Source organism: Melospiza melodia, chromosome 8, assembly GCF_035770615.1.
Source record: "Melospiza melodia melodia isolate bMelMel2 chromosome 8, bMelMel2.pri, whole genome shotgun sequence".
Taxonomy (NCBI): domain Eukaryota; kingdom Metazoa; phylum Chordata; class Aves; order Passeriformes; family Passerellidae; genus Melospiza; species Melospiza melodia.
Genome location: NC_086201.1, coordinates 11,121,888 through 11,138,553, shown reverse-complemented (window position 1 = coordinate 11,138,553; position 16,666 = coordinate 11,121,888). Strand labels below are relative to the sequence as shown.

At 39.3% G+C, this 16,666-nt stretch overlaps 1 protein-coding gene across 1 annotated transcript in view; it reads left to right on the top strand.

Moving 5' to 3' along the window:
• Positions 1-16,666, top strand: part of SLC49A4 (solute carrier family 49 member 4) — a 66,275-nt gene that overhangs the window by 7,168 nt on the left and 42,441 nt on the right. Inside the window, exon 2 of the mRNA XM_063161770.1 lies at positions 12,957-13,050. Within this exon, the coding sequence (XP_063017840.1) occupies positions 12,957-13,050 (94 nt within the window). The remainder of the gene's footprint in view (positions 1-12,956; positions 13,051-16,666) is intronic.

Genomic DNA, 16,666 nt, shown 5'->3' with positions numbered 1-16,666 from the left:
AATATAGGTAAATCCCACTAGAGCAGGTATTTGATCAGCTTGGTTTTACAAAATTTATTTTGATGAGTGTTGGTGTGCATATTTGTATTGACATACTTTTCCTCTGTATCATCAGAAGAGAAGAAAAAGGAAGACGGAACCAAACTTGGCTTTTGTTGCTAAATTTTATCTACTGTGGCTATATGAATGTTCACAGAGTGTTTGTGCAAGTGCTTCCAGAAGTGAGACGCATTAGAGAATTGATTGGCCCACCCTCCTTGGAGTCAGGCATGCTGCAAAAGACCACTTGATACACAGTGATTAGCAACACAGAGTGCTTTAATTAGGAGCTGGTGAATTGTATTAACTTGATGCTGCTCTGGTTCATCATAGCAATGCTAGCTTGATTCTTAGTAGTGCTTCCTGTACGTCCTGCTGGGCCAGATTGGATTGAAAAGCATCAGTTGGGGCTGTAGATAGATGTCCTCTACTGGAGCTAGGTCTTTCTCTTGGGTGGGGCTCCACCCCAGCTCTGATTGCTGCTGTGTTTCCATACATTCTCTTTATGCTGCTGTGCCCTTTGCACTCTTCACACAGGTCTTTGCAGCTGAGTAGGGGTACTGGGACAGCTGTTTAAACACCACGTGGTGAAGCATATCAGGAAGCTGCATGCTTGATTTGGAAGAACTTTTCCATGGTGGAAAGTAAAATAATTCTATTTGCATATAGCTCATGTGACAACAGTAATGGCCCTGTTATCTGGGATAACACTCTTGGGCTTTGGCACGCTGCATGCACAAGCGCAGTGAGCATGGGGTGACAGCCATAAACTCAAACACAATGAGTTCCACCTCAACATGAGGAAGAACTTTATGTTGTGGGTGGCAGAGCACTGGAACATGCTGCCCAGGGAGATTGTGGAGCCACGTCTCCTCACTGGAGACACTCAAAATCCATCTGGATGCATTCCTGTGTAACCTGCTCCGGGTCACCCTGAGCCTTGGCAGAGGGCTTGGACTCGAGGATCTCCAGAGGCCCTTTGCAACTCTGACAATTCTGTGATTCTGTATGCAACTGATACACCTTGATGCTGGGAAGCTGATGAATAGGGAAATAATTTACCAGTGTAAAATATCATCCTTTGCTTTTCTTATGCAGCTGCTAACACAAGCAGTTAAAGCACTGAAGCATCCCTGAACTGGATCAGGACACAGGTTCAGATAGGAAGATATTTTGTCAACAGCAGCTTTTAGAAGTTGACTACAGGGGTAGTAATACCAGGGCAGCTGTGCACTGATACCTCCCTTGTATGCTCACATGTTTTTACTGCTCCTCATAACCGTCTCTTGACCCAAGTTCACTCTAATCTCACTGCTTCTTCTCTACTTTGTGCCTCACCTGTCTTGTGGTATACCCATCTTGCCATCCTGTTTTCCTCTGTTCTCCACTCCTCTTGTTCTTGAGGAGGAGGAGAGGTTGGATGCAAGAAGATCCAAGGGCTCAAAGGAGTGAGAAAAGCCTGTGAATGGATGAGAAGAGGGAGAGAAGGGGAAAGTGTGGAGCAAGGTAGTGGGTGAAGTACTGGACGCACAGATGCAGAGATGAGATCTGGAGCCAGAGGGCAAGAAGTGCTGGGAATGGGAAAGGTGGAGGAATGAGTTGAGTAGGAGGCACAGGGAAATGGATACTTTGAGGGGCAGCAGGAAATGGGGCTGCAGCAAATGGGGAGGGGGCAGATGCCTGCACAGCAGTGTAGGTCAGCAGCACAGCTTCTGTGAGCTCTCTTGAGAGGCACTTTTAAAACCAGGAGCTGGGAATCTCTTGGGACACAGTTGACCTTTTTGCCTTTTCTCATCTCCAACAAGATCCTGGTGTTTTGCCTCTTCACAGCCAAACCTCTGCACCGTGCCTGGCACTGTGTGTCAGCCAGAGGGTGAGCTGGCCCTTCCTGCAGCCCTGCCTGCCCCGAGGTTGGTGGGTCCCAGCTCCTCTGTGGCCCCTGCGGGACTCTCCGGGCGCTGCTGACGCACAGGAGGGCGGCTCTTCCCTCTCGTGTGGCTTTGGTGCTGACGGAGGTCTGGCCTCGTGATGCTGGGATGCAAAGAGGATGTTTGTAGCCCCTCTGGCTGGTATCTCTTCCCTTCTGGAAAGCCTTATGGAACGGGACTAAAAGTGCTAAAATACTGTTTTGTTTTGCGCTGCCTTGCTGCATTTTTAAAACATTGACATTTTGCCAGTCTCCTTTTTTCCTGGGAGTTTTTAATAGTGTGGCATCCATGGTGCATAAAGGTAGCTGATACTAACTTTTTAATGTGAATGACAACAGTAATTTCTCTATTATCAAAGTCCCCTGGGCTTTCTCATAGGTTTTTATTATGGAAGTACTCAAGTACTTAGGAAAGTTATATTGAATTCATTTTGCTAGCTGTATGTTTATACTGTATTTATAATCCCAAGCTATTAGTTTAGAATTCTGTTAAAGAGAAAAAGAGTAGATTGGCTGTTGTTCTGCAGAAGCTGATTCTATTCCCTTTAAAGAAAACTGAGACTTTTCTTCAAAGAATTAACATGATATATTTTTTTCTATCAGAAGAAACTAAGTATGAACAAAGAAAGACCATTTTCACTTGGTAATGCTGAACTTACTGCTCTTAACTGATTTTTGAATTATAGTAAAAGCATTACACAACTGCATAAACAAAATAATTTTTATTCATTATTTTCAGCAGAAGTTGTTTTTAGCAGTTAGATTTGTGTTATGTTTTAGGAGTGAAAAGTCTGAAGCAAACACAAAAATGAGGTTCATTCATTACCTGTTAGTAAAGTTTGGACATTTTCGGCACTGCTGGTTTTTCACCTGTGCTTTTTTTTCTTCTTTCTTTTCACTTGTGGGAAAGGAGCCATGTGAAACAGGGGGATTTGCTTGCCTTTTCAGACTTATGAAACAGTGCATACATAACACAGGTCCTGAAATAATCTTGCCTGTTGTGAAAATTTGTAGTCTGACATTGTCAAATAAAAATATTTGATTTATATAAAATATTTGTTTAAAAACACCCAAGCCCCCAAAACCATGGTCAGTGCTGAAAAGAGCAGAAGTAAATTGAAGAAATATGTTTTGGCAGCTGTTTCATTATTTTACAAATTTTCTTGGAGAGTTTTTGAATTCTTCCACTGACGGTGTGGTATTGCCTTAACTGAGCAGACCAAAGACATGATAAAAAATTCTTTAATAAGTTTTTTAGTTACAATTATATGATTATATATTGTAAATAATATATTCCCAGCACTGGGGAAATTGTGGCTTGCCTTGCCTTTCTCCTAGGGGTGACATTCAGAGCTATTCTATCACTTCCTGCTGTAACTGGCTTTTTAATGCTTCTGGCATGCATGTGCTATTGTAGCTGTGCTGTAGCTGTAATTGTGCTGCAGGAGCTTGTGATCAATGCTCCAACTTCCTCAAAAGCTGTAAATTAAGCTTTCTCATGCAGATTTTTAGTAGAGAGGGTTTTTTAGACTTTTCCTGTTTCCAGAGCTGGACATATGTGACTCAGCCAGAGGGAGTGATGTGTTTTGAAAGTGAGAGGTCTTCTGCTTTTTGCAAAGAATGAATGCTGGTGTTTTTCTGGAATATAGGACATCAAGTATAAGCACAGTTAGAAACTTTTTTGTTTTACTTTATTTGTTGAAGAGAGCCATCCCTTTTAAATACTTGAGAAAGGTGGTGGTGTTATAATTTTAATTAATCACATGAACCTAAAGAATTGATCAGGACCCTTAAAAAATATGATGGGTTTAGGACTCATTATAGTGCTGAGAAAGATGTCTTTTAGAATGAACTATGTACCCTAAGTAGTGCCTGATGCATTTTAATGTTCAAGTAACACTGAAACTGTTCACACAGAGAAAATTTGAAAGCTCACTTCAGTGACCTTTCCTATAAGTCACAAGACCTGCATGGATATTACATTAGTGAAGCTCTTGCAGCTCTTTATTTCCTCCTCTCCCAGCAGGGATAATGAAAGGAGGAAACCTTGCACTTAGTGTCCTGCTTAGCAGATGCAGTAGGCAGTATTTAATGGAGCTGCCAATCCTTGCTGCACGGTTGCTTCTTGATACTTGGTTGAGGCAAAACAAAATGCCTCTGTACTTCTTAAAAAGAAGAGTTTCATGCACTGTTGAGTGGTGTGAGTAAGTGCTATCAAGGTAACAACAGAACACCTTCCCTGGCAGATGTGTATAAGAGTAATTGTTTTTGCTGTCTGTTGCCACAGGTAAGGCTCTGTAGTTAGTGGTGTGGTAATTGAGCCTGCTGTGCAATTGGGAGTCCTTGAAAGGAGTGGAAAGAGAAAAGAAAGTGCTTCAGTTGTTGGTGTTCATTCAGGAGATTTAGAGCAAAGGCTTCTTGTTGTGCACTTTCTGTCAGCTTGTTAGTGACATCCTTTCTTTAGCTTCAGAGTTAGTGAGGAGGTTTAGCCCCCAACTGCATTATTGGCTATTTTTGTTAATTGCTCTGCATCTCTCTCTGTGTACACCCTAGCACATGCCATTATGTAATTTAATTTTATCAAATAGCAAAGATGGATTCAATGATTCACCTGAATTTTCCTGTTTTATTAGATACTGGTGTTGAGACTAGAAAGCAGCTACCTGTGGTGAGAGAAGAAAGAACAATTCATACAAGTGTTAACGTCACAGATTTAGGAAGTACTTAAATAGCTCTTTTTTGTTGTATCCCAGCACTGCACTCACCTCAGGTGAAGAGAAAACCTGATTTAAATGACTTTCTGATACTAATGGTGGGACAGGCTCCTGTTTCCCTGTGTTCATAGCCTGAATAAACAAGACACAGGGCAGGAGGAAGCAGAAGGGAAGTCGCCTGCCCAGTTTTATATGGAATGTTGAGAGATGCAGGTCCTGCTGCCCCAGGCCAGTGCTCTCTTCTCTGAGAGATGCTCTGCAAGCATTAGGAGAGGTTCATTGCACTTGGATTAGTTGCAGATAAAAGGGATGCTTTCTGCAGTAAAATGTGTAATAACAATAATTGGCTAAAATAATTGGTCTCCTTTGAAACCAAGAAACGTGTTATTAAAGAATAGGAGATATTCTAATAAAGGGTCTAAAACTGATTCTAAAATCATCGTTTTGATCTTCAGGCAAATACCATTCAGCTCAGCACTTTGTTTATCTGTTCAGGCAAAATGTCAGCCTCTGGATTGCTGAATAGAATTTACAGCACTTGTATAAACTTGCAATGCAGATTTCTAATTTACATATTTTGCCTTTTTTCCCCATTGTTGATGTTAAACTGTTAGGATGCTTCAAAATCCTTCACTGCCATGTGGAAGGAAGCTTCATTACTTGTAAGCTACCTTTTTGTATACCTGAAAGCTTAGATTAAGCCTGTTCAGTTTTTAAAACCAGGACTTTTTTATTTACACTCCCAGACTTTTAAATTGCTGCACAAACTCTGAAATACTGCTCTGTATTTACATGGATAGTGTGTCACCAACTGTGGTTAAATCTGTGGTAGTGGAGCCAACTCTGTAAAGAATTTGCTTCATTAAGTCTCTAATTACTAAATGTAGAGGAGTAGAGAGCAGGAGAATTAAGTGATACTTTCCTTGTCATATTTTTGGAGATTGATTATGTGCTTGCCTAATATGCTGGGATAATGTTAAAAGCAGTACAGGTCCACTGTTGATGTGGGCCTGGCTTCATCCATGCAAATGAGATAAAGGCACCCTGCAGCCTCTTGATGTGGTTGTTTTAGCTTGTTGTTCTTTCTAACAGGTGTTCTTTCTAACAAGTTCTTGTAGCTAGAGTAAACAGAAAAATAAGGACTTTAACATGCTTTAATGAATGTTGGGGAGAGGGGTGTGTGGAGAAGAATAAAAATAACTTAAAAACGGGAACAGTATTTATAATACATACCAGAGGCGAGCTGTGCATTAGAATGTGTACTTAAGTGTCTTGGTTTCCTTACAGCTGGGGTGCACATAAAAAAAAGATGCAGCAGCTCAGGAATTGCAGAGTGGTTGTGTCATTGTTGTAATAGCTCTCAATTGCATTCTGTTTAGTTTTGTTTCTCACAATTTTGTTCTGTCAGCTTCCATATCTGTTTTAGTGGTTATATGTGTTCAGTGACCTCCCTCATGATGAGTGTCTTCTCTGTGAAACACTTGACAGGCTAAATTTTGTGCTTTGAGTCTCTGAGCTGTATTGTGTTTTTTTACAAAATTCTTAACTAACCTCAGAATTTGGGAGGGATACCCTCCTTACAAGGATGCACATGAGGATGTTTATGCAGAGTGCATGTTCCTCATCTGAGAGGTACACTGGAAAAAAGAAAGCATGTGTATTGGCCCTCATGCTTTCAGTTTGCACACACCCTTGCTATATCTGTCCAAAAAGCAGCAGAAATTATTTTGTCTTTGGGTCAGATCTGGTTGTTGGCACCCCTCTGTCTTCCTGATTTGGCAGGGACTTCCCTGTGGGTTCCCCCCATCAGTGGTGATGACACTTCTGGGATGTTGGCTCTACTGAAATTCTGACCCCAATGAGAAAGCTTCTCCAAATCACAGGAACTATTTTACTTCAGCTTGTTGTGTTCGTGTACAGAGTTTGCTTTCTCAGATTTAAATTTTGCAAGTAAATCAATTTATATAGAAATGTCAAACTCCTGCTGATAGCCTTATTGTTAACTGGGCAGCAATTGCTGACACATTCTGTTGCAACAGCTTTAAGATACTATAAAGAAAAATTGCCCCTCTGAAGATCATTACCTCCTATGTCTGCATTTCAAGAAATTTCTAGTACATATTTCATATGAGTATCCCAGTCTGCCAACTGTTTATGTCAGACAGAAATTGGAGCAGTGTCAGGTGGAATCCACTCTGCAATCCTCCACTGAAAGGTGGAACTGGACTGTGTTGTGGATTAGTACAGAAAAATATCTTCTTGTGCCCTAGACAAGACTGAGGGTTTATGTAGCTCTGGGTTTAATTTATTTCAGACAGGTTCTGTATGATAGAGTTTGGTTCCTACATTTTGATGCCAGAAGGATGCTGTCACCTGTCTTGCAGAATGTTTAAATTGAGTTAGCTTCATTTTCAGTCAGAAAATAAAAAGTAACTTGGGTCCTAAATCTTTCCAGTTGAGATTGGGATGCTGTCTTGGCAGTGCCACATAAAGCCAGGGAGATGAATGGAAGCAGTTTGCTTCAGCTTATTTTAAAAAGAGAGGTTTGAAATGGGACAATAACAGAAGAACCAGCATCAAGTACTTGGGGAGAAAGGGAAGTCCAGGTTGTGATTAATAGCTCCCAATGACAGAAGCAGCAATTAATAGCACCAATGATATCTTGGCCTTCAATCCATGATTAGAGCATGTTGTAAATGGTGCTGATAGCACCATGGTGGTGGGCTCAGTCACTCTATGGGCCATTCACCTAAGAGTTGGACTCAATCCTTGTGGGTCCCTTCTACCTCAGAATTATCTGTGAGTCTGTAATTTTGGATTAGCTACATACAACCTGGTAGTTGTTCTCTCTTGCATGCAGTGTTTGTATTTGGTTCCCAGTTTTTATTGATGCTATTCTTGAGAATGTATTTATTTTCCATTGAGTTTCCAAACACAATTTATGCCACTCTGCAATCAAGTGCCTTTGTGGAATCTGAGGCAGGCCCAATACACTGACTTTTCAATTTTATTCCATGTGTTAGCAGAAAGACTGGGACCACATCTCAGCAATGAAGTATTTTTACATCAATGAAAAGGTTCTTTTCTTTTGGAAATTGTATTGCTTGATGCAAGGATGCCTCTTCTGAAAGAGGATTGCCACTTATTCTCCTTAATGGCTGTAGTCAATTTGGCAAAGAGCAGGCACAACACAAGTTTTATTCACTGTGTTTAGTAGAAAGCAAATTTTTTTTGGTATTTTAATCATGGCAAAGATAATTGATGTTATGAGAGTAAATGTTGCAGCTATTAGTATAATTTTGCTAGAATTACATTAAAAAACCAAAGATTTCTGGAGGATGGTGTGTGTGTGCAGTGCTTTCAGGATTGCCTGATAAAGGGAGCTGTTTAATTAAGCCTTTTTAAAATTATAGCTAAATGTATAGGGATATATTAAAAAGGGAGAAAAGCAGACCCATCATATGAAACAGAGAACTTGTATCCAGCAAAAGAAATTCATTTAAAAATAATGCTTGAGCCATAAGGAGGCCATATAAACAAAACATAAAAACAATTCCAAGTCCAGAGAAAAATTGTGGAAGGCTTGGAGCTCAATACTTTACTTACTGAACCTAAATGTAAAAGTTAGTTTTTATAGATTAATTTCCTAGAAGGAAACCTCCAGGAACTGTGGTTTGTTTTGTAAAGAAGGGCAAAACAAGAACTTTGAATTTGCTTTAAATTGGGCGGAAAAGCACAATTTGACAGCGAATTGTTGAAACAGCTAATGCAACTGGTGAGTTTTAAATTTCCTAGTGTGTGTGGACCAAGACAGACTTTTACATTCTGTTTTCTCTTAGCTAGATATGTTTTAGTCAAAATGATGGGGAAGTCAAGCAAATGCTTTCAGTTCAGTGTCAGAAGGAACAATTTGAGCTTTCAGCCTGGTCTTTAAAAACTGTGAAAAAGGGCAGGAGGCTGATGTCACATGTTTCCACTCAGAGCCTTGCTGTACTTGGTATTTGTGAGAACTGATTTTGGTATCTGCAGGGGAAGTTAGGAAACCCCTGAAATGTTACTGCATCTAGGAGCAGGGTGTGTGAGCTCTATGAGGGAAATCAGTGCTGCCATGGCACGGGAAGGGCTGAATCCAGCAGCCTTTCCTCTGGCCAAACTTCTATTAAAAATAAAGGAGAAAGGTGAAAACTTGTCTGTACTGCCCATCCAACTGAGATATCCCCTAGGATGAATGCTTCATTGCAGGGGGGAAACCAAACTCAAAAGGTGTGTGCCATGTGTGTGATGCTCTGAGCTAGAAGAGGCTGCTTGCAGTGCTCTGTAGCAGTAGTGGGGAACTGAGGGAGCTGCTGTGCTGGGCTCAGGTGGGGGATGCTCAGGAATGAGTTAATCACTTTCTACTGGTGAATCACAAACTAATGTATAAATTGTTGGAATTAGGACAGCAGCATAGTTTTTTAAGTTTCTTATTAAACTGGACATAATAATTCACTCATTGGGTTACAAGTCAGTAATGTGGGGCGTGGGGGAATGCATTTTCTTTTCATATACTTTGAAAAGCATCTTGAAAGTAAGGCATGCTGGAGGAGTTGTGGAGGATGAGCACCCACATTCTGAATGCTCTTGCTTGATGTTGCTGTGAGGGAGCTGAAGAGCAGCTGGGTGCCACTGGCAGCTGCTGCCCCCACGTTCCAGCATAGGGGGTTCTGCTTCTGCTCTGTGTTGGGCTGTGGGTGGTGGGGATTGTGGCTTGAGAGTTTGTTAAGTCTGTAATAGTGGCCAGAGTTTGGAGACAGTTGTAAAAAGAAATATGAAACAGCAAATGCAGCATTGACTGCTGAAGTCATAAAGCAGATGGTGTTATGAGCCACAGGAGGGTTAAACAGTTGAACAATATCGACTGTTACACTCATAAATGATAATTAAAACATCCTTTTTATTACTGACTCAATTTCTGCTGCTAGCTTGGACTTTTCTGTTGCTGTCAGTGAAGTCTGGCTGTTGTGAACAAGGTCATAGTTTGCTCAAGAGCAATTGCCATCTGTGGGGCCCAGAAACCTCCTGCAAGAAGAGGATGGGAAGGAGCAGCTAAGGAGACAAGGTGTATAGAACACAAAACTTCACCCACTGGCAGAAAATCTTGTTTAAAGGAATTTCTTCCCCTTTCAGCCATGTGTCAGAAACCTCTGATAGAAAGGGGTAGAAACAGAATGATGGATTTTAAGAAGCTGTACCCTCCTCCCTCCCTCCAATTCCTGCTTGCATTTACAGGGTAGAATTAATGAAGTTAATTACATCTGCACAAAATCTCCTGGTTGAGTGAATTACTTAGATCTTTTAAAGTAGAGACATAATTTGCTGTAAGGTTCACAGGCTGTTTTTCAAGCTTGGTTGGTTGCTTTGGTTTATAGTCCCCATGATGCATGGTAGCTATCTTAAGCACTCTGGGGTGCCCCTTTTAGAGTAATACAAGATGTCAGATTCAATGTAGCAACAACTGCAGCATTCAAAACAAAAATACTGAAATAAATAAAAAGACTGGTTTCTGACAAAGATGAAAAAGAGTTAAAATCTAAAGCAAAATAAGAGGGTTAGTTGCTTAGAGGCTAAAACTATACTGTGTAATTAGCAAAGCAAATGTCTAATATGCTGCTTGTCTGACAATCTTTTGTTCACTTTGGTGTCATCATTTTCAACATGGAGCATTAACCAAAGGAATTTGCAGGAGGGCGTTTACATGTTAAGGTGGAAACAGAAAAAAAGGACAAAGAAAAAGCTGGGCAATCAAAACATTTTAAAGGGATATCTTACAGTAAATAGTATTCAAGATTAGGACTTCAAAGAATGAAGAGATCAGGCCTACATGACTGTGAAGCTTTAACAGATAATTTTACTTTAAAATTATCTGACATATGAGGTTGACATTAAAGATAGGCCTGAATTTAAAGCTGGAGGCAAACTTCAGCATCTAAATAATTTTTTTGCCAAATTGTATGTTGGGATTTTTTTAAGGAAATTTTTGTGCAGATTTAATTTAAAACTTTCTTGGTTTGCATGTATTTTGGTTTAGGGATTTTCTTAAAAATTAGAAATCAAGTAAGAGTTTTTAATATGGAAACACTCATTTTAAGTCTTGTGGTGATTTAAATTTAAATTTTTGTTTCCCATTTACATCTGTGTCCTGGGCTTGCCCCTGGCTTGCACTTCAAGCAGGGCCCCATGAGCAGCACCCTCCATGCTGTCCTTCTCCTTGTGTCTCTTGAAAGGCAGAATGCACTGTGTTTTGTGAAATGTAGTTCAAGAAGAGCCTAGTTTACATGGAAAATAAGGTGGTGTGTACATTACCAGAGCTTCCCTGAAAAATTTCGATAGCATTTCCTAATGGAAATAACTTCAAGTTTTTCAGATAAAAGATTTGTATTTCAATTTTCCATCAATAAAATTCCAATCCTTGCTGCATACAAATTTTCATTATCCACAAAAGCAGTGCTAACAAAGATTAATTTCCAAGAAGAAAAGGCAGAAGCATCATGTATGCAATGCAGATATGCATAATTGCCCCAGCACAGCACAGGCAGTATGGCAATGTGGAATTAAATGTCACATGAAGACTCATGGTGGCCTAGCAAACACAGGAACATGAAGGTTTTGAGCAGCCATATTAAAGGGGCATTTCTTTAGGGCTCTCTGAACACACTTGAAAAACCAGTTTAACAGCAGCATTTGCTGGTTGAGCACAGTCAAGCAACTAAGCTCAAGGAGGTATTGGGAAATCCTACCAGGAAAGATGTATTTTTGGTTGATGATACTTCTTCAGAGCATCAGGGATGTGAAGTGTCCTTTGGAGTCACATCACTGGAGCTGGCATTCCTTGTGTTAATGACGGGGCCTTACCAAAGGAAGTCTCACTTCTATTTCAGAAAACCTGTAACTTTACTTACTAACTTATTGTTGTTTGGGTTGTCTTGGGCTACACTGGTTGATATAGAAACTTATCTTGTGTTTGGTTTTGTGTAGTGTCCAGCACCAGGAGCTGCATACCCGTGAGTGAGATTTATTAAGAACTGTCACAATATGAGCAAAATTATGTCTCATCCAGTAAAATCACATTTCAGTAAAATACACGGAGACAAAATATTTAATGCAACTATTGCTTGAATTGTACTGATTACAGGAGTCACTAACAGAGGGAACACTCCTCTGAAGACAGGCAGCTTTAGAAAGAACCAAAGTCATTTGTTTGATAGGTGACATCATAGGACAGGTTCTTTTATCATCTGTATTTTGGGTAACTACTAGTTTTACCTAAATGTTAGAGGTATTGCACGTTTGTCATCATTAATATTTTTTATTATATTCTACTAAGAACATGGAAGCCCTTTATTTTCTATTTGTTGCTATGAAATTGTTTCAAAATTTACAACTTCACAGATGCAGACTCTCTCTGTGGTTTTTAATTGTGAGTATTTATGATTTGGTGTTTTGCAAGATTTTGGAGCTTAAGCCCCTCAGCTGTCACTGTTCTGTGCTGCTGATGGAAACACCTTAACAGCAGCAAACAAACTGCTGGCAAAAGGAATTGCAGCCTGAAGATAAGGTTGTTTCTAATCTAAGAGCTTCTCAGATGAAAATTGCACGAGGGAAAAACATATTCAAGGAATCAGTCAATTGTGGCTTTTTTCTAATGTACGATATTTACAACCTCTGACAATTGGAGCTGAGAGCAGCAAAAAACTGCCCTAATTGCAAGGACTGCAAAAATATACTTGTACTTGTTTTCCCCTGAATAAATGGTTGTTTCTTTGGGATGAAATGCATATCTGCATTATGAAAGAAAACAATAACAGTGCTGTGTCTGTGCTCGTTAAGTGGTTGGAGAAGAATGAACAAGTCCAGATGTTTCTTTGCGTCTGTGTAGATTTCAGATAACACAGTAGAGCATGTTCCCCAATGCCTCTAACTCCAAAGGGAATATTGTATATTTTGATGATACTTTTATTATGTCTTTTAACTTTCAAGAATGTCTGTGTAGATTTTGGATACACTCCTGTGTGTTGCCATGCCAAGAGTAAGCTTTTGTAATTCTGGAGTGCAAGTGTAGAAAATAACTCAAGATTTCAGAATGTGTCTGGAATTTATATCAGCACCAAAGTGCTTATGATTTGAAAGAAACGTGTTATTTCTGTGAAACTCCATGTAAATATAGATATATAAAAGCAATGTTTCTTTTGCAACATTACTGATTTAACTTGTAAAATACTGTTATTTTTTCATCATAGGTCTGAGGGTAACAGTGTTACTAACATCATCCCTCATGGTATTGGGAGCTGGCCTGAGATGTGTTCCAGTTTCAGACCTAGAAATTAGGAAAAAGTAAGTGAATTCATTATTCTTAATACATGTATTTTGTTCTTTCTTCTAATATAATTTTTGCTGCTGCTACATAGAAATGTTAGTACCAATTCTTTGTATGAAGTTGATATCCCACATGTTTGTTGTGTGGCCATGGGTTTACGTGCTTCTTTGCTTCTTAAATGGGTTTTTCTAGTCCTTCTTCTCCATAGTATCTGAAGATCAGAAAACCCTTTACAAGCTTGAGTTAATTTACTCTCACCACATCCTGCATAACTAATATTAATGTGCTTTGCAAATAAGGAGCTAGAGATTTAGTGAGGTTCAGAAACTGGCCCAAGATCACACAGGGAGCCATGCCTCAACCCCCAAAAATAAGTAATTTGTATGCAAATGTTAAATAATTAGTTCATTTTCTCATAGTGAATGTGTGGGATCATGCCGTGAGACAGATGAATTTGTGCAAAATGCCTTTTTTCATGTAGTCTCTTCCAGTCCATGTTTCAAAGTAGCCTTGTACTTCTTCTCCAGTGAAGTGATTTTCTGCTTTACAAATTTGTGATAAAAACAGATTCCTTCCTAAAAGTCCCACAAACCAAACAATTTAATTGTTCCATCAACATATCCTGAATTGAGGAATCATGAGTAATACAGCGGCACTGCTCGTTTTGTACAGCCAGGGAACATGGATCACTTGTTCACTTAACTTTCTTTTGCCTCTTAGTGTGAAGGAGGTGGGAGTATGCAGGCATTACTACTCTTTCCTGCTACTTTGAAAAAGCAGCAGCACTGGTTCTTTGGTAGTTGTGCTTGCATAATATGTAAACACTAAGGAAAGGTCTTACAAATAAAATGTTTTATGTGGGTTGGGTTTTTTTCCCCTTGAATTCTAGTCAGCTTGAATTCTACCACAAAGTCTTGGTATTACTTCAGCAAGTTATTTGGGCTTGGGGGCTTTTTTTTTTTTCCCCCTTAGTACTGTTTAACCTGAAAATCAGCTTGGGCACCTTTTAAGCTGAGAAAGAAAATGTTCAGTGTGAAGTTGAAAGCCGATGACTGGGTACCATGGATAAAACAGAGAAGGAGTTTCAGAGAAAGAACTGAGAATGTGAAAAACTACATGAATTGTAAAACTAGCCCTGATAAGTAAACTAAGAGCAGAGTGTGAGGTATGAAATCATGCACTTTCAGTTCGTAGGTGCTTAGTGAGTATATGAGGAAGCACTCAAGGTGCTCCTGATGTTGGTTACCTAGTGTTGCCCATTTTGACAGGGTCCTCAAGGACTCTGTGAGCAGGGCAGACTGCACTAACCATATTGTGCTACCCTTCACAGTGACCCTTTTGAGAAAAATGTACTGTTTGGGTGGCCAGGAAGAGCTGTCCTTATTGGTTTTCATTTTCTTAAAATGTCAAGGGGTGCTCAACATTCAGTTTGTTCATTCTCATCAGTCTTGGGTTAAATATCAGTAGCTTTTAAATGGGACATGTGGCTTAAATGCAATGAAATGTGGTGTTTTATGTAGTTTTCATTTATGATGTATGCCAGAAGACATGTGCTGTCCTAGGCTTTACTAAAACAAGGATGAAGAATATAAATACCTGAGAAGATGAAAATTCCCAGGTGAGATTTGGATGTGAGGTATCATTTGGGCAGTGGGAAGAAGAGTTTCCACCTTTAAGGTTTTCCAGTGTAGGTGAAGAAAGCAGGCCTAGGAAAGCAATGAAATACAAAACTAAGGAGAAACACTCAAGGAACAAAGAAAGGCTTTGGACTCTATAGTCTGATGAGTGAGATGTATAAAATGTGATGTTAAAATTTATTGAAAACTATATAGGGGAAAAAAGAGTGTGAGCAGAATACGGATGGAAAAGGTTAATAATTTCATATATTCAGGCTGTGAAAATATGTATCATCTCCTCCAGCTGAAACTGATAAATTTGCCTACTTATCCTACTCCCAAAAAAGAAATTTGCCAGAATTGTAGATCTACATGAGGAAGTAGCTTGATCTTTTACACAGTTTGATTTTAAAAATCTACCAAGAATTAATTATGGCCAACTGTGGGAAGCAAAAGAATGGTTTTCTTGAGATTTTGTAAATAATTGTACAGACCCTGTGATGCTATACTGTGTAACTTCCATTGTTTTGTGTGTTAAGGCTTAAGGCCAGTTTTCATCCATTCTTTGAAGTGATACCAAATAAAATAATTTTTTTTTTTGAGATGAACATTATTGCTTGATGCATTAGCCACAACTGGCTGAGCACCAAATTATGCACTTATTCTGAATGTGTCTATATGTTAATACAACAATTTGAATGTTACAGAGCCTGTCAGAGAGACAAGATCACTTGCAAGCTAATTGGAAGCATTTCAGAAGCCAGTGTAACTGGAATTTCTTTAAATGCTTTTGTGTATTTTGTAGTGTGTTCCTTCAGCCTGAGAGTAATCTGTGGGAATATGCTGAAGATTTCCATGGGACAATTCTGTCTGAGTTAATATACATAAAATTACAAGAATGTTCATGAGGTTTGTAGGGCTTAGACTGGGGGGTTTGTACTTTGTAGCTCCCTAAGCTCTTGTGATTAACATTAAGGAGAGCTACTAAAGCCCACCACCTATCAGAGCAGTCATAGACATAAGGAAATCACTGTTAAGACTGGCATTAATCCTGGCTGCTTTATGCTCCTTATCTCAAGCAGACCTGTAATATCCAAGTGTATTCTTAATCCCCTTTCTAGTCCATAATTATTCTTTTGGTTGTAGTATGTAATATCAGACTAAGACCATGCCCAGTCCTCCAAGTCATATTTTAAACACAGACCTTAACCTCTCTTTTCAGTACATTTGATATGCACTATGCATGTGAGGGAAAATTCAAGTTGCACATTTCATTGTGTCTCTTGAAGCAGCTGTACATTTTCTGTGGTGAATTTTTGTTCTCTGACAGTGTGTGACTTAAAATTGTACTGGAAATCCATGCCAGAACTGCCTGAATTCAGTGCAGGCAAAGTGGGAGTACATGGTGAAAATGTTAAAGTGTGAACTTGCATGTCAGATGGAGGATCCATCCTTTAAATGGACTAATAAAGTCCCTCTCATATACACATATGCTTTTACCTGTTTCCCTCCCCAGCCCAGCAATCTATGAGGTTAATGAGTCTATCATACAAGGATGTTAAAAAGAATCTTTCTTAGGTACCATGTGCTTCTGGGTTCGTCAGATGTGCCAGATATATGACAGTAAATTTGACTCCAAATTTACTGTTCCTTTTTAAAAGTTATGAAAACTTCATTTGCCACACCTATTTACTTAGTTCACATTTAATATACATTACATAGAACATAAAGGAAAGAAAGATGTTACCAAATTGTACTTTCCTGAATCTTCTTCCCTTCCCTGAAGCTTACCAGAACATCACTAATGCTTTTTTGCCTGCATTTTGTCCAGTCTTTTCCTTTCTGACACTTGCTTGTCACTGAGTAAATATTTTCATTGGATTCTTTTAGGATTTGATTATTTTATCCTGTACATTAACATTGCTCAGAGGCCATTTTTTATAGATTAAATCAGAATTGTTTTTTCTCCTCCCCATAGCACTTCATATTTACCTTGTGTTCTGTGTTTAGGAATAGA